This window comes from Diadema setosum, chromosome 8 (assembly GCF_964275005.1).
Source record: "Diadema setosum chromosome 8, eeDiaSeto1, whole genome shotgun sequence".
NCBI lineage: Eukaryota > Metazoa > Echinodermata > Echinoidea > Diadematoida > Diadematidae > Diadema > Diadema setosum.
In genome coordinates this window covers 7,515,154-7,533,939 of record NC_092692.1, presented here as the reverse complement: position 1 = coordinate 7,533,939, position 18,786 = coordinate 7,515,154, and the positions used below count along the sequence as shown (strand labels likewise).

The following is an 18,786-nucleotide window of genomic DNA, read 5'->3' as shown; positions in this document are numbered from 1 at the left end:
TCCATTATATAGACTTTACCTGTCTTCTTTCTTTAATGAAGATGGTTTGAGTACATGTCACAAAAAACATTGACTTGTCATATATAGCTCTACACAATATCGTGCTAAAAACACTGTAATGATATCATACGCAATGCTCCGAGGGTAATTACACAGTTTTTCCTGCTTGTGATGACTGAAACCAACCAAAACAAAAAACTATAAACAAAGTAAAAAGTGGAAAAATGTTTCCCCCTTTTCTTAACCCCTTATAGTTCCTACTGAAATAGAAAATTGGTAATTTAGAAATGGCATGAAAATTACTGCCGAGCAGAACACAATCTATGATACAGATGAAAAAGAATAGTGTAAAAGTAATACTAGCCTTCACTGTATTGTCAAAATATGGAAGGTGCCATTGATACAGAATACAGTGTATTAGAAGAATGCATGTACAGTAGAATAATTACAGCTACTTCTATTAATATTCTTCTTTCTTTCCTTGTCATAGCTTCTCACAACTGCACACTATAATACAAGCTAGCTCTCATCATTATAGACAAAGATTTTTATCATTTTTTTTTCAATCCACGTGAAGTACTTTTGATAAAACTCCCTAGATTGTACAACGTTGAAGAGTCAGTCGCATGCTGAACAAGGTTAAAAGAATGCACACACACACAATATACATGTACACTGGTGTACAGTCTGTACACGCTTAATGTTGTACACCTCACACAGGGACAGCACTAGACATTTTTGTCACACGCTTGTCAGGAATCCCAATGCAACTCTCACTGTGGCAGTTGGTTGAAGTTGGAATAGCACTATTTTCCTCCACTGATTAATACTAGGGTTCCACGATGGCTCGACAATACATCCCTGATTTTGTAAAGAGTAACATTGGCATTTATCAAAGACTCTTAGGAAGTGAGTGTGTGTGTGTGTGACGGCGGTGTGTTTGTGAGTATGTGTGAATGGCAGCGTGTTCAGACAAGGCTGGCTTGCAATGAACTCTCAATGTTTCGAGATGAAAGGGAACTCACAGAGAACTCAAATTTCTGCCCAAAGTTTTCAGTGAGAAATGCACAAAACAGTTGTCACAGAAATGCTACTCCACAAAGGGAGATGATGATCAAAAATTCATATCAAAATCAGTAGCAAGTATCGGAAGGAGCCCAGAGTTCTTTGCCAGCCATCACTGGATGTGGCCTAACGGAAGAAATATCATCTGCACCTTTTGACACTCAGTGCAAGCGAGCAGTGCAAGAGAAACATAAAAAATGCTGTGTAATATGTGGTAGAAGCTAGGCCTGCTACATGCTCACAAATTTGCACAGACTGAAATGTTGGGTCCAGACTCCCGCCATCTCGCCTCAAGCCCCAAGTGATCGAGGGCGGAAAATGTTGGCCAGTTGCATTACGCAGGCAGCCTTTACAGCTGTCACACTCTGGCATTTGGTTTTGTGAAAACAGTACCATCTGTCGGCCTTGTGACATCCACTTGTTAAATCACAGAAATGATTTGGAAAAAATAAAGAAAGAATATTCTTCTTTCTATAATATTCATCACCATCCTTAATTTAACATAAAAAGAGAGAATGAGGCAGGAGAAAGAATAACTTCTGAATCCTTCTGTTTCTCTCGATAAACTTTGATTGGGGAATCATCACACTCAGATCATTAATCTATCTACTTGTCAGTGTATGTACAATTAATACTTGAACAGGTCCAGTGCTGTAGGTCTCAAATATGCTGATATTCCAGCAAGAGCACACTTACTTCTGCCACAAGAATGGTCAACAGACCCAACGGTGATACACGCACCATGTACAGACAGCGGTACACTTACAATGACAACAATCGGATCTTACATACATAGTACATGTACGTAGTAGCATTAAATAATCTTTCTTTTTTTTTAACTGGTCAAAATACAAGCCAGCATAAAAGTGTGACACTGAACAGGTGCATGGTTTACAGGAGAAAAATTGAAGTCATAACTTGTGATAAACAAATATAGGTGAAAACACGAACCAAGACATAATCATCAAAAACAAATAATTTCTATTTCTCTTACTGTCTACAAATATATATATCTATGAACACACAGATGTCAGTGGGTGAATATACCTTACATATCACATCCTACAGAACCAAAACATATCCAAACACTAAACTTTTCAACTGGTATGTCATGGATCTGTTTCCTCTCACCTTGATTTTGTTTTTGATTTTTGTTTTTTTCAAACACAGCACCAGTTACTAATGAATAACAATTTTCAGCTATATACACACACTCAAAATTCGGCCAATCTGTAAAAACCACTGTTGGCAAGGAACCACAATAAATACGAAAATGACACACATCTATTGAGGATTCTAAATTTAAGTTTAGACCATCTTCTAGACCCAACTTAAATGTGTGTCTGGACTAGACAACAACTGATCGGTATATACTCTACTTGCTTGCAAACCCACGCATCATGCCATTGGGCGTCTTGAGAACTTTCCGAACTCAATGCTCACCAACAACAATAGAATGGGGGATATTCATAAACATATACACGCATTAGCCTGGTGTGACTCTCGAGGATGAAAATGTGAGAAGAATTTAATACCTTACTACTGCAATTATCCTTACTTTCCACGGATTAAATTGGCAATCCTCGCTGTGTCACACTCTCTGCCCCCACTAAAGCTGGCAGGCTGAACCATGAAATTGACCTTACCAACACAGTCACTCAAAAGGTCATGTGATGCTCACTGCATGCCGAACACCAAAACTATACATAGCTTTAGATTCCAGCGAAGCATCACTTCAGACTTCCTCTGCAAATGTACATTCACTGGTCCCTTTCGGAATAATCGCGTAAAAGTGCACACAAGCTTCAAATGTCAGTGAGAGACACCCGGCTATATCTACAATGTAGGTGCAACAGAGCACAGTGTGTCTGTGAAAAGGATGCAACGACACCATATGCAACCACATAATTCTTCTTCATGACTCTTCCATTCACTTACATCAATTTACACACAACTGCAATGAAAACGGTTTCCATGAATCTGTTTTCAAAGAAGAATTGGCCCCATGGGCCTGGTAGGGTAGGAAGAATAAATCTCACCATAGCACAAATCTTTCTTTTTTTGCTTGTGTCATTCGGATATTGATGCCATAATTACGAAAATAAATGCTGTCAGGACAAAGTTAGAGACAATGCCCCTGAAATATCTCCCTTGGCTTCCAGTTTGAGTTTCCATCATGTCTTCCCATGTTGCAAAGTTGTTTGAAAATTTGTGAAATTGCAGCAGTATTGTACAGATTTATGAGCACAACAGGGGTCGCACTTAACTTTTTTTTAACTAGCCAGGCGGACTACTTAGAATCAATTTTGACACTGAAGCAATATTTTGGCTAGCCAGACGGACTAGTAACTTCAGAATTTTACAATTTTTAGCTAGTCCGACGTGATTTCGGGTGGCCAATGGCCAGCGGACCATCGCCAATTTCGAACCCTGCACAACCGTCCGAAAGAAATTCATTACATTTTTTTTTTTGAATTTGATAAACAGAATGATTACCCTAGTTATAGATAAGGAAAATTTTCCCCGGTGTGAACATACTCACATTCTTAATGACGGATTTCCCTTAGCGTGTTAATACATTAAAAAACTTGTGAATAAAAGTACCCATTTCCCATAAAGTTTTAAGTGCAAGTGTCATCTGAACAAACCCATCGTAAGCATGGATAAAAATCAAATCATTCTGTAATCCTTCTTTTTACATAGAGCTCCTCTTCAAAGACCCAACAAATAATAAAAGGATCACACAGAAAGCTGTGATATTTATAGCAGTCTGTGTGCAATTGACTGAGGCAGGAAAGAATAATCGCTGCTGGTAAAAATTCACTGTAGATGTCTTATACGTGGGGAATAGTTGAATTCAGTTGTGCATCTCTTTCTACAGAGGAAAAATTCTCTGCAGGACCACAAAATATGTATATGCATCAATGCAAATAATTTCTTTGGAGGATATGCCTTGGAGACAAGGAAAGAAGGGGATGCAAATAAAACAGAATGTTTGTCTTTAATTCCACTTCTGAAACTCTTTTTTCACATTTAACCTTCCATCCTGCATCTTCCATCTGCATTCATGCAATGTTTACCAAAAAAAAAAAAAGAAGAAAGAACTAAGACAAGTAAATAGAGAAAGTCCAGCTGAAATGATGCCCTACACAGGGTACACTGACGGAGATACATACTGTCTGAATTTCTGAATCCATTACACAAATGCCATTGAGAACCGACAAGTTCTGGCGACATCTTTCCTTTAATAATACATATTCTTCTCATCATTCTGTCAATGTCCAAGGTATCATTTTTCTCTCATTTGCTTTATCTACACCTTTTTCTTTTCTTTTTTTTTTCAATTCTTAATTAATATACATACATCTATGTACAAACAGCTGGTACCCATGATGGAGGCTGATGTACAGGGATGGAGGGGGGAGAGGGGTCTATACAGACAGCTGGACAAAGCTGTTGTAGCTGGAGATATTCCTCTTCAGAATCTCCTGGCAGGGCCCCAGGACGCGCTCGAAGCGGAGGCGGTCCAGCCTGACGCACTTGAGGGGGCCGCGGGCCACCACGGTGGCGGCGCGGGGGCGGTCCAGCAGTAAGGCGATCTCACCTGGGGAATTCAGGTAAAAGAATAGAAAGTGGAAAATGAACAAAAAGGTGTGAAACTGAAGTACACCTGATTGCAGTAGTGGATTCCAACTAATTGTGTTACTCTTTATGTCTGCTATTTAAATCTAATACCAGACAGTGCTCGAAAGACCACACCCCCACAGACCCCTGCTAAGGAAGCTCATTTATGTACCATTATCATAAATGGAATTGTATGTTTCTATATAATCTTTCCATTTTTTTAGTGCATAGGTATATATGCACTATGTGTTATGTGCTATTTACAATTGTAAGCACTGTTAATTATAATTATCATTATCATTTTTCCCCAATGAGGTCTTTTACTTGACTGAATCATAATGTTTGTCATTCCATGATAGTACAGTATGTCCCAAAATAAATTACAACGGGGCCCTCTGCAATGATATCTTTAAAGATATTGCATCAATCTAAATCAGGGTATGAAACTATAACTCATTGCGCACATCTTACAAAAAATTTCATTCGATTTGCTTCAGTGGTCAAAGAGAAATACGGAATTTTGTAGAGGATGTCGGGAATCTCTTCCGTCCAAATTCTGTCTATTATTCACACACAAGAGCATTGAGTTGCTAAAATTGGAAGAATCAGACTCATGACATGCTTTACAACAATCCACATTTCTCTGTGACCGCTTAACCAAATTGAATCGGGTTTTCTGCAAAATAGAGCTAAAATGTTACATTTTAAGACCCTGAAGTAGCATTTAAAAGAATTAATCATAGTGGGTGTTATCAATGCGAAAATCTGATTGCAATTTTTTGGGGACATACTGCAGTAAGTCGCCCCAAAAATTACAATTAGATTTTCGAATTGATAACACTCAATATGACCGACCTGTCTGAGTGCTACTTCAGGGTCTTGAAATATAACATCTTAGCTCTATTTTGCAGAAAACCCCATTCAATTTGGTTAAGCGGTCACAGAGAAAAATGGATTGTTGTAAAGCACGTCATTGAGTCTGATTCTTCCAATTTCAGCAATTCAATGCTCTTGTGTTCAAACAATAGACAGAATTTGGACAGAAGAGATTCCCGACATCCTCTACAAAATTCCTCATTTCTCTTTGACCACTGAAGCAAATCAAATGGGGTTTTCTGTAAGATGTGGGCAATGAGTTATAGTTTCATACCCTGAATTTGTATTTAGATTGATTCACCAATTTTGAAGATATCATTGCGGAGGGCCCCGTTGTAATTTTTTTTTGGACATACTGTATAGCTATCTGAAGTAGTCTATCCTCTGTAGATTCTCCTATGACGGACTATCTTGAGACAATGAAGAATCTATAACATCATCCTGAATGTAGATAGTGATCTCGGTGGAGAGCATGAGCTAAATTGAACTTCACTGGAAATTTTGTGAGACTACTTTCTCAACTTCTTGCAGAGAGCTGTCGGCTGACAAGTAGCACAGAAACTGACCCGTTGCATTTTTGGAATCTCATGAATTGTGTTCTACAAGGCATGCATTTCTTCTTCTCAAAAAAATAGTTTAGAATATCTCATCTGGCCCAACAAGACCAATGAAACAGAGTTGTAATTTGTTAAAGCACAGGACAGAGAAGTGCACTGCCTGTGTGATGGACCATGGATGATGAATGAATATGAGTGGATGCTACATTGCTGAACATGTTCAGTCTATCTATAAGTCAAATGGGTCTAGGGAAAAAAACAACAACTAAAAATGTAAGATATATACGGCTTCATCTTCTAACTAGGTTCAGCTAATATTACTCTATGAGCAAATAAAAAGGGCATGAACGTGTATTTTTGCTTTTTACAAGTTTCACACCTGCGTCAAACAGTAAAAAACATTTTGCGACATTCCAATCTCACCAAAGTAGTCGGATGGGCCGAGTTTGCCGACTTCAATCAGCTCGGAGTCTGCCTTGTTGCCATGGCGTTGAAGAACAGCGGCCTGGCCCTGTGCAGGGTCATAAATAAGCATTTTGTCATCATCAATCTATCATTATGTGTTGTCTTTTTTTTTACAGGATTTATGTTACCTTGTCATTAAACAGAGACAACACTTATTCCCCTAAAATCTTTTCAAGGAGCATGTCTTACATTCACTTCAGCATCCCCACAAGCACTTTCACAAACTACTCATCGATATGAAGGCTAGACACCACACAAAGGTAAAGCATTGGAAATGTACACCTGTTAAAGGACACACGTTACATTAAATGCGATAGGGCTATCAACAGGCGGTATATCATATTTTATAAAATATATCAAAACATTTGAATAAGTGCTTGGTACTGCAAAATCGGAAAATAGACGAGGTTCCGTGACGTCAAATGACGCTTTGGCTGAGGGGCAAAAGTAAATTTCATGCGTATTACGCGCATGGCTCAAGCGCGGTGTACGCTTAGCGTATACCCGCCTGCCTATCATGAGATGTGGTTATGTAACTCTAAAGCGCTTGCCCACTCGTATGGGGGTCCCCTTACGCAATTTTTGCCCCTCAGCATGACTTGGTGACGTCATTGGAACCTCGTCTATAGCACTCAACACAGACATACTAAAGGTTTTCGGTTCATTCATGCGATTTTACTCTGATGAATGCATGTCGAAAAGCTTTAGTATGTCTGTGTTGAATGCTATTTTCCGATCAAAACATTTGCAAGTCAACTATCATGAGCAACATGACAATGACTACACTTTTCACAAAATGCTTTCCCAAAAGAGGATTTAAATGACTGACTTTCTGGTGAAAAGTTTGGTTCTCTTATACCATGACTTTTACACTCAGATCACACCATGCCAGTGTAATGAAGCACTACGTTAGCATGATTATTTCTCATGTACAGGGTTCCCAGCATTTCAAGAAAACAAAATTCCCTGATTTTTCCCTGATTTCTCCCTGATGAAGTCTCAAAATTTCATGATGATTATTTCAATTCATTTCCAGTTTCACATGTTTTCTATGTTGTTAGATATTGTTTTGATATACAACAAAATATAAACAGAGTCTGACTGACTACTTTTGACTTTTGGGCCAATCAAAATTCCCTGACTTTTCCCCGACTGAAAAAAGTCAAATAATTTTCCTTGATTTCCCTGATGGGCTGGGAACCCTGATTAATCTGGAAAACCAGTGCAGAATGAGGATGATGAGACAGTCAGGGGAATCTCATGTCCGTTGATTCGATTTCAAGGGCAAAAGAAAGCTTTATGAAAATCAACAAAGACTGAACAGAGTCAGATCAAAGTTCCGATACCCTCTGGAATTTCTGACTAGAATTCTTTGCTTTCTTTGAATTGCTTCTCTCCAAATGTCTTTATCTGCACAGTGATACAGAATACAGGGGAAACTCAATATAACGAGGAGGTCAGGACCAAACAGTTTTCCTCATTATAGCCAATATCTTGTTGTATCAGTTGGCATAAAAAAAAACCCCACAACATATAGACATTTGTTGTGTGCATGTGGGACTACAGATCACATTTCAATTACAAAGCTACACAGCTTTAAACCTAAAAAGACTGGGGGGGGGGCCTAAAAGGCCCCCCCTCGACATTTCGCGCGATTACTCTGCAACACGCAATGCTCTCGCCGCGATGCTCTATGACTTTTTTCTTTTGAGTTTCCCGCACATTTTGACACCACATTTGTGACGCCCGGGGGTACGGTTCTGAAGTTACATAATTTTTTGTACATGCACGTGAGGCCGAAAATGGCTCAAAAATGTGATTTTGTGTATAAAGTCAATGCAAATTGAGTTTTTTCACATGGCTCATATAAATATGCTTATTTTTACTCTCAATGGCTAAAATTAATTTGTTTTAGCAGTATTATGCTTCAAAAAGTGTCTGCCACAAATTTTGTTAAAAAACAACAAAAACAAAAGGTCGAAAAAACAAAGAAATACATAAGAAATTCATAAAACAATAAAATAGATAAGAAATTAATTTTGATACCGAATTTTTTTTCAAGTACATTTGCTAAGAACGCCACTAAGAATAATTAGACCAAAAATGAGCACTTTTGGAGCTTTATTTACTGATTTAGATCAAAGAGTCTGATTTCTCGCATAAATTAGCATAATTAATCAAAATAAAATAAAAGAAGACTATTTTGTAAAATTTGAATATACGATCTTGTAGATTACATCGCACACTACCATTGTGCAAATTTTCGCGGCGATCGCGCGATCCACGGCCGAGATCTTAAGGGGGGGCCCTTTAGGCCCCCCCCCCCCAGTCTTTCGAGCTACCAAAATAGCCCAGTCTTTTTAGGGTTAAGAGTAGTGTTTTACACAGACTTGTGTGGAAGGAAAGTTGGGACTGCAAAAGCTTCCTTGTAATAACCAATATCTTGTTATAACAGTGCGTGCTATATTGAGTTTCCCCCGTACATGTCACATGTCATAAATATCTACATCTTTACCCCACCCCCCCTTAACTTGTGACAGACATGAGATGGTTCAGTCCTGTGGGATCTGATACCCTACGTGATGTAACACCCTGTGGGACTCAACACCCTACCTCAATGATCATGTAGAAGTCGTCTCCCTGCTCGCCCTGGATGACGATCTTCTCGCTGTCGTCGAACTGCACTGGCTCGAGGGCATCAGCCACCGTCAATCTCTCCCACATGTCCAGATTCTCTGTATAGTGTGAAAAACAACATCTACAATCACATCTACAGGCCTGTTGATGTGCTCATACTTACACCATTTATCTGGCAAACTTGCGTGTCAGTTTGTCAGAATTTTGTATTCCACATTTCAATTACTTTGGAATTGAAGATCGCTTAAGACGGCTAGCCATAGGGGAAATACCATCTTTTCATTAAATTTTCATGACATATTAGATTCTCTATTCCCTTCTTACCGTACCGTAATCTAAATGAAAATTCTGTTTATCCCCAAAGCCACATCTATGAGATAGAACTGTGGTCACAAGATAAAAAGCACACTGTATTTTTCAGAAAACCCAGCTTTAAAAACAAAGATATGTGAAAAACAATCAGTCTTCTACATGAAAGCACATTGTGATTTCCATTCTTTCACAGAAAAGGTGCACACATTAACCCTATATAGCCCAGACTATTTTGAAATTGTAAAGCCTGGGGAGCTTATCTGGTCCCCCATCTCGGCGGTCGATAATGTGTAGCACGCAAGTTGCTTATAAGTAATCTCCAAGAATGAATCATTAATTTTCCAAAAACATGGTTGTTATCTCAAAATTATGCTAATTCAGCTAATTTCATGTGCATCAGATTTTAAGCTCTAAATCTCTACATAAAAAGCTTTGAATGGGCTAATTCATTGTCTAGATATTTTTATAGCATTATAAATGAACTTATGTAAAGTAATTGCTATATCAAAATAACTTATGTATTTTATTGTTTTCTTTAATTCCTTCTGTATTTCTGATAGAGCAGCTTGAAGACTTCTGATATCAATGCTCAAAGAAATTTTACAGAAAGATGAAAGATGGTTCAAGGCCATGATCTCGCATACAACTTTTTCAACTTTGTTTCATTTTTGTTGTAGGTCCATTGGTGCAAGCCCTAGGCAATTTTTCCTCTTACCAGTCTAACAATTTGCCTTTACAGACAAGCCCGCATACATTGTTATACCCAGGTGTTAATAAATACCGTGGAATATTAACAATATTTTCAATCATCTTTAATAGGACTAACTTTGTTTGTCTCACACTAAAGACATTTCAATGACTCTTCTCCAGTGAATACTCTTATTTCCTCTTTATCATGGTACACTGTATCAAGAAATTGCTGTCGTTAATGTTAGAATATTTTTGTCCCGTGGATTTACATACATACTATCAAAAGTGAAAATCCCAAAACGAATGTAAAATCCATCCCAGTCTTCCTTTCAAACATCAATCTGTTATTATCTAAAAACCAAACAAACAAATAAACAAACTGGGGCCTTTCATCAGGTGCATTTGAGTCCCACTCACCCAAGATGGAGACCTTTGAGAGAAACTCTTCGTACATCTTCCTCTTGCGAACTTGGCTGCCCTGTAACAGGAGGAAAAAAAGACACAACTATTGCGTTACCGCTGCTCAACTGATTTTACCAAAGCAAAGGTAGAAACATTTATGGAAAGAGCTTTCTCATGTATTTTTTTTCTTTACACAACTGCAGAATTGGCAGTATTTTGCTTCAGATGTATCTGATCATACATCTTGTATGATATAAACTATGCTCTGCTATATCATGTCGTATCAATCACATGACATCATGCTAAATTGTACTACATAATAGTAAATAAAATTCATGATATGTGATGTTTTACTTTGTTCAAATATTTTACTGAAATGTATGCAGCTCACAATTTACCTAACAGATAAAATGCCTTAAATTACCACTCAAAGAATTGCTTATTGCTTGTTTATTGCTATAGGTATAATGTGCATGTCTCAGTCTTGTTTTGAACAGAATATTATTCAAAAATTCTGCAATTTTCCTGTTTCTAAATGTACCTTATCTACATAATGTCAAACATATTGCGATGCCAATATTTACATACAAAGTAACTTCCTAGTTCAATAGTACACACTCACACACAAACACACACACACACACACACACACACAAACACACTGTGATCATGGCTTGACTTCAATTAACTTACTGTACTGCTTATTAAAAGTTTACTCACAATTTCCTGAGGCTCAAAAAATGAAAATAAAAATAAGAATACCACTGACTATCCATGTCTCATAATTTGTTGGCGAGACTTGGGATTTATACACAACACAGATTACTTTTGTTCCAAGGTGAAAAATATGATCATTTGCCTTAAAACAACAATGCCACTATGCATGTAATTGTCATCTTTGACAGTGTCTTCCTACTTCATATAACACTGTTTCTTGTATTCTTCTCTATTCACATGCTGTACTGTTGTACTGTGTATCTTGTATATGTCCAAAGAGGACCCTCAAGAAACTGTGCTTTTCATCGATGCAGACTGTCAACACAGAGAACTTGACCGTGAATCAATAAATGATAGCTGGCTGCACGATATCATTAACATGTGTGAAGGGTTCTGCTCCATTCACGAAACGGTGATGTGGCACTTCCTCGGCGGACTGCGCACGTAGGGGAGTGAGGAGGAGAACAGAGAAAGGAAAAAGACAGACAAACAGACAGACAGACAGACCGAGATGTGGCAATACAATGTAAACACCCACGCCAAGCCATGGGAACTGAGAGAGCCAGCTACAAATCAATACGCAGGCCAATGAGAGAATGCTCCAGTACACGCGACATATCACATTTCGTGCCCACAGTGGTGTCAATAATTCCTTCTCCCCCCTCCGGCGTCCGCGCAACCGCGGACATGTCTGCGGCCGCAAGCAAAAACGGGTGCCTGATAAAATGCATGAAGGGGGCACCTGCACTGCACACAAACATGGGGGTATAACTATCCTCGTTTGTGTGTGTCGGTTAAGCTAATATCCCCCTTGAATGAGAGATGTTGCCACCTTTGTGGTCTAAACCATGACAAATCTGCAGTTTCCAGTTGCGCCACTTCATTCAGCCTCTCTCAAAGACTCAGGAGCACAGAACGCCGCCCGACATCACTGAAGCCACACACTTTTGCCCCTGAATAAATTCACCTCTTCGAAAATAGGTGAATGATTTCAAAGAAACACACAAGGTTCTTGTAACACATTTTTTTCCTATCTAGAGTTCTTCAAATTTGTGTTTTCTGCTTTTATAGTTTTTCAGTTTTTTCATAGTTATGTTTGAGCTGCAAATAAGTGAAATCTGTGCATCATCCCAAAATTTGTGCTCACACTTTGATTGTAGCTGACAATGGAGAAGGAGAATGTAATGAAAGGGTGGAGGGACTGAATTTTCATATTTAAGCAGAAACGCTGCTTTTAAAGCCACATACCATATACGCCAAAGATTTTGCAAGATTTTCATTTTCGCAAATTTCACGAGTCAGGTGCAATTTGCGAAATAAAAGACACGCGAAAAATTTGACTCTGATTCCGATGTGGATGTGACGTACCCGTGCACATTTCTCCACTCAGTAAAGGACTCCACGATTGCGAATTCAACCACTCGCGAAATTGTCGGGAATTCCTGATTCGCGAAAATTTAGACTTGGGGAAATATATGGCATATACAGTAGTGTGTGAGTTTAGCTCCACATACATGAGCAAGATTTTAATATAGTTCAGAGAGAAATGCGATGCTTTAGATTTTTGGGGGGACATGTATGAAGGTGAAGGTCTTCTTTCAGCTTCACAAACAGAGAGAGGATTAGTAAAAGATTTAGTACTAGCATGACACTATGTTCATATTTCTCATTTTCTCATCTTCCCTCTCAAACAGACATGTTCCATCAATCTGTCTATTAATTAAAGTCTGATCTTCAAGTCAAAAAATGTGATGCAGATGTGAATGACAGATAAGAGCAGCTCAATGTGGGTCAGTTTACACTAACACACTGTATCCTCATACATACCCCTTGGGCAATGCAGGTACACACACATACACACACACACAGGTGTACAAACAAGTAGAAAAAAACAAACAAAAACAAGATTACTCCTACATGAAAGCCAATACGTTGGGACTAAAACTCACCATGAGGATTCGTCTGTAGCTGTCCCTGTCAATTCCCCACAGCTTCAGATCAGTCTTGGCCTGTGGGAGGTATTTAAGAAAAAAAATAGATAAATAAGAAAGAACACTTAAATTGATGCCAGACATACAAAGCTTGCAGGCCAATCCAAGTGGCCACATTAAAGGAGGTGACTACGTCAGAACACTTTTTCACACAACTTTTCAATACCACAAAATGCTCTTAAAACCTCAACGCTGATTTTGATATCACCAAGCAATCCACACGGTCATAATGTACAATGACATTCTCTAAGATATGTCCATTACACCTTTCAAGATACTAGACATTTTGACGGAAATAAGGTAACAAGTAGTGTTCATTCAGACTTATGACAATGCTTAAGGGGAGGCTAGTGAATACACCCACATGCCACAACATTATATTCAAATGTCAGCAATGGAATGGTAAGTCATATGATACTCTCTTTAATACTTCCCACCAATTCCCCTTTTGCATCACTTATGCAATGTATAGGCCAAAAGGGCTAATCACCCATGAGAGTACCCTAATCTGAGGTCTCTCAAAGAAAGAGGAAATTGAGATGATGAAATTCTTATGAAATCAGCTGTGAGGAACCTCAAAGAGCCTGTAGAGCATGAGCATAAAGCTCATTAGGTTACTGATTTAGTAAGAGATTTCACGGGACGAAGGGTTCACGGACACAGAAGTAGGCTTTTTCAAGGACACTCAGTCACACTCTTGTTCAGTGCTCAAAGTCATGACCGAAGAGCTAGAGAGCCAACGAAGAGCGTGTCAGTGCAAGGGCCTTATAGAGATCTGCAATTGTTATTATCATTTATAGACCGCTAGAAAGCCTTGCCTGTGCATCAAACATACTGATTATTAAGTCAGTTACTGAATGATTCAGTTAGTCACTTCGACCAACGAAATCGCTCTATTTGCCGATCAGTCTTCAGGGTAAAATGTGTCTGCACAAGCTGTTCTTCAAACGGCACTTCTGCTGACTGGTCGTGGCTTTAATAGTGCTGAGAGCAAAATCTGGGAAATCACAGACACGTAAGCTCAGAAATTTGGTTCAGATTTCCAAAAGGCCTCTACCCTGGGTCTCTACTCTGACTGGTGGCTTGACTAGTCTGGAGTAACCACCCTCTGCATGCTCCTCTTGCAATCATTACAGCAAGAGTGCCTTTGACAAAGGCTATTAAAGACAGGAGAGGCGCCTCACCTTGACGGTGGCGGCTCTTGGGGTGCCGTAGATGAGGGCCAGCTCCCCAAAGCTGCTCCCCTCGCTGAGGGACACCACACGCTCTCCGTCCACGTAGATCTGTGTTCACAAACAGAATCAAACCCAAGTGTTAAGCAGATTCAAGTGTTAAAAGCTACAGTAAGTTGCACTAGGACAATGTCACGTACAAAATAGCACAGCTTCCCTTGCAGAAAAAAAAAAAATCTTTACAACAGTTACTGTAACCCACAGGGTTCAGAACAAGCTATTTAAAAGAAATGACGAAAAAGAAGGATGTACATGTAATTACATTGTATCTGTTTAAAGGGGGATTTAATACCCCAAATACCTATGCAAATTTCTTTTCACTAGGGGAGTTTGAGGAAAACAGAAAAATCTGTTTCAAAGTGATGAACTTTTGAAGTTTTGATGAAATCCATGAGCCATCACCGCTGGATGAGAAAACAATTTGTGATGTCACAATAGGGCAATGAAACAAAATGTTAAGAGAATTCAACATATTTTCATTTTTCTAGCTAATGAAAGCACACTCGACTTTCCTCTTTTAGAAGGCATAGGGGAATAATATTACCCTTGACATACATGTATATAAGTAACAAGTTAAGGAATGCGTCTTTTCATAAAAAGAATAAAAGTTTGTGTAACATGTATTTCTATTGTTCAGCATTCAATGAACCCACACTGAATTCCCCTTTAACAGATGCTACAGAAACTTCTCACATTCTTTCTTTCTCATCCAGCAGCCAATCTGAAGGGAACACATGTTCTAGTTACATGGCAACAGACATGTAACACTAAACAAGATTTCACTAGGAAGTCTAGCATTAAACCACAAAGACCGGGGATTTCTCTTCCCTGACCAACATCAAGGAGTCCCTAATCATCAGCACACCTGTTTTGGAGCCCTTAAAGGGAAGTTCCCCGAAACATAAATGAGGATTCAACAAAATCAAGATTATTAGGGGAGACACTGGGCAACGCTTTCACAAAAAGGTGATAGGCAATTAGAATAAGGTACAAAAATGTTGAAGTTTTGGTTGATTTCTGTGTAACGTCTTTCCTAAATTGGAACTGTGCTACAATTTGTGGTATCACAGAACAGAACAATATAGACAAACTTTTGTTCGTTTCACATAAGAACATTTTCAGTGACTTCACAGGAGCACTTACAGTGCACTCCCGTTATAACGAACACGGTTATAACGAAATTCCGGTTATAACGAAGTAAAAATTCAGGCCGTAATGTTAAGCACTTTATGTATTTTTATTGTTTATTTGTTCGGTTATAACGAAATTTTGATACAACGAAAGAAAACTGCCGGTCCCGAGGACTTCGTTATAACGGGAGTCCACTGTATTAACCTAGCTCCTCCAGACGACACAGAAATTATTGGTCTTATAATTGACTGTGCAGCCTTCATTTGTGAATACCTTCCAAACTTCCAAACTTTCAAGTGTAATGAAAAATGTCCTAGCAATCAAAAGTATAACTTACTTTCTATTATCCATGTTGCTACAAGAGAAAAGAAAGCATTCTCCAAATTCCCCATCTCTTATTCTCCTCTGAAACTCCAGGTGTAAATTGAGTCATTGTCACTCAGATCAAGGCCTTTCACTTTTATGAAACTGTCATCACACTCCTAAATATGTTCTAAGTCCATGCTTTCATTATGAATCACAGCTGCAAGCTACAAAGCAAACTAAAATTGTTTGAAATTGCCATGTTCCTTTGCCAGAAAGGTTGACCATCTTTCAAATAATTGTTTTTTTTTTTTTGTTTTTTTTTTTGTTGTTGTTGTTGTTTTTTTTTTTTTTTTTTTGGGGGGGGGTTACAAAGTTTCCCCTTTTCCTTTTATGACAGACAAGCGCATGATGTATATGACGCCACAAACTAGGTCTGCTAAGTAGCATACTTACATCGACCTCCCCACTATCGATGACGTAGAAGTTGTCTCCCTCATCCCCTAAAAGACAAAAGAAAGAAGGAAAAACACAAATCAAAAAAACTCGCCATTTTTACACCATGCATCAAGCATACCTCAAAACACTTCACAATACGCCAAGCCACAAAAGGAGACTACAAGGTACTTGCCCAGTTGGTATTGGGGATCAACAGCAGACATATATTGGTTGTAGACAATTTTCAGAGCTAGCAGGGCTATACGTCTCTGATCCAAATTGTATCAACACTGGCTTGACAAAAACATAAATGAATAAATACAATTATAAATAAATAAATAAATAAACCAAACAGACAAACCATGCCTTTTCAGAATTATAATCAGTACAGCAAAAAAACAAACAAAAAAAAAAAAAGGTCGCCAGGATGGAAATGGCCTTGAATGATGTAAATCCAAATAAACTGTTCAATATTTCATTAGCGTTTCCATAATTTGATTGATATTGATGTACACACTAGACAATATCATTTAAAGGCACATGGTCCCGGTGTTTTAGTCAAATGCGTACGCAGGCGCACGGCGCAAGTTTCCTATAGAGACCTATGCTATCGACTCCTCTTTGGTGCTTACGCTGTGGCCCACTTCCCCCAAGTCCGAAGAAGTCCAATTCACTGTAGTCAGTGGTCCGATCACAGTTTGGCTCATGATTCGGCTGAGGGGGATGACAGCTTTAGCAAACTTCTTTTGTGATGTCACAATAACAAGCACATATGCACGCACCCTGGCATTCCTACAGACTGCGCGATGCACAGAGAAGACAACAAAGGCAACGCTACTTAGCAAGACCTACGCACTTTACTCTTGATGACAGCTCAACTTCGGTAATCTTTGTATCAATGCTAACGGGGATCGGCAGTATCATCAACAGCGCCCTCTAAACTACCGGGACTATGCGCCTTTAAAGTGCCCTTTCAAAGAAATGAAGTGCTTGGAAGGTCAAGCTTTGAAAAACACAAATACAGGGCAATAATTACAGATTGTGCAATATACCCAATATCCACTGTGACTGCTGTTGCCTCCTTAACCCGTTGAGGACGAGTCCCGAGTATACTCAGGCAGGTGTCTATGGGAAATGCGTGTTGTAGCAAAATCAAACCGTCCTCAACAGGTTAATATGGTCTTGCACATCTGATTTTAATTTACCACACATGAATGTGCACAATTGACATATATTGCTGTTGGGGAGACAAAATGTCAAATGTTCAGGACAGCAAAAATATGGCAACCAAAGAACCGTAACAAGTGGGATCACCTTTCCTTTGACATGCCATGGTGGCTTTCTTTTTGGGTTAAAGGGACTTGTACAGTACTGGTTGAGGTGGGGATTTAGGTTTATAACATTCTACGTGAGATAATGAAAAACCTCTCATGAAATATGAAAGAGCATGTAATTTCAAGAAGGATTCAACATTTATTTGATGAAAACTTGGTTTTCAAATGGCTGAGATATCCAAAAAAGTGATAATAATAAAAGGCGACAGGCCATGCTTTTATTAGGAACTCTTTGTTTCACCTTGTTTTTGGATATCTCAGCCATTTCAAAACCGATTTTCATCAAATAAACTTTTGATACCCCTTAGAATTGCATGCTCTTTGACATCTCAGATAGTGGTTTCTGAATATCTCGCATAACGTTAAAAGCTAAATCCTGACCTCAACCAGAACTGTACACATACTTTAAGACTGCTCGGATGTGGGCAGGACTGACAATTAATCCAAAGAAGCGATTTTCAACAAAATTTGAGATACAAGGTCTTGTTACCACAGCAACGGTATGCATCTTATAGAGGGTTGGACATATTGTGTTATAAATGCAATTAACATGATGTAAAACGAGTCTACAGCAGTCTTGCCCTCTTTCACACGCGATTCTCTCTTTAACTACGCATGAGGCATAGTGAATTCATCTAGTACAAGCGCAATTTCTGCCATGAAATTGCACAAACGCTTCCTTTCAGTAAACTTAATGAGTTCCATTATTACAGTGCCCACTGTTTGCATGTACATTTGCACAGTTGTGCGTGTACAGGAGTGAGTAGGGGGCAGAAAAAAAAAAAATAATAAAAAGCAATCGCCATGGTTATCGACGACCACGTGACAGGTCGGTAATTGACGGTGACGAGGCGGTCTATGCGCACATAAAGAGACGTGGGAAATCTAACACCTGTTTCCTTTCCCCTGGCGTAGGCATTTCTCTCCCTCACATGAATATCGGTTTTCCCCCCTACTTGCACTGATGGATTCCTCTGTGCAAAGTGAATGAGAATATTGATTAAGAGAGTGA

General features: G+C 38.8%; 1 protein-coding gene across 1 annotated transcript in view; it reads right to left on the bottom strand.

Moving 5' to 3' along the window:
• Positions 1 to 18,786, bottom strand: part of LOC140231624 (cAMP-dependent protein kinase regulatory subunit-like) — a 77,077-nt gene continuing 58,291 nt past the window's right edge. The window contains exons 5-11 of the mRNA XM_072311774.1: positions 16,459 to 16,505; positions 14,521 to 14,619; positions 13,295 to 13,354; positions 10,644 to 10,704; positions 9,201 to 9,322; positions 6,546 to 6,633; positions 1 to 4,669 (exon numbers count right to left, since the gene is read on the bottom strand). Coding sequence (XP_072167875.1) covers positions 4,497 to 4,669; positions 6,546 to 6,633; positions 9,201 to 9,322; positions 10,644 to 10,704; positions 13,295 to 13,354; positions 14,521 to 14,619; positions 16,459 to 16,505 — 650 coding nt within the window. The 3' untranslated portion in view covers positions 1 to 4,496. The remainder of the gene's footprint in view (positions 4,670 to 6,545; positions 6,634 to 9,200; positions 9,323 to 10,643; positions 10,705 to 13,294; positions 13,355 to 14,520; positions 14,620 to 16,458; positions 16,506 to 18,786) is intronic.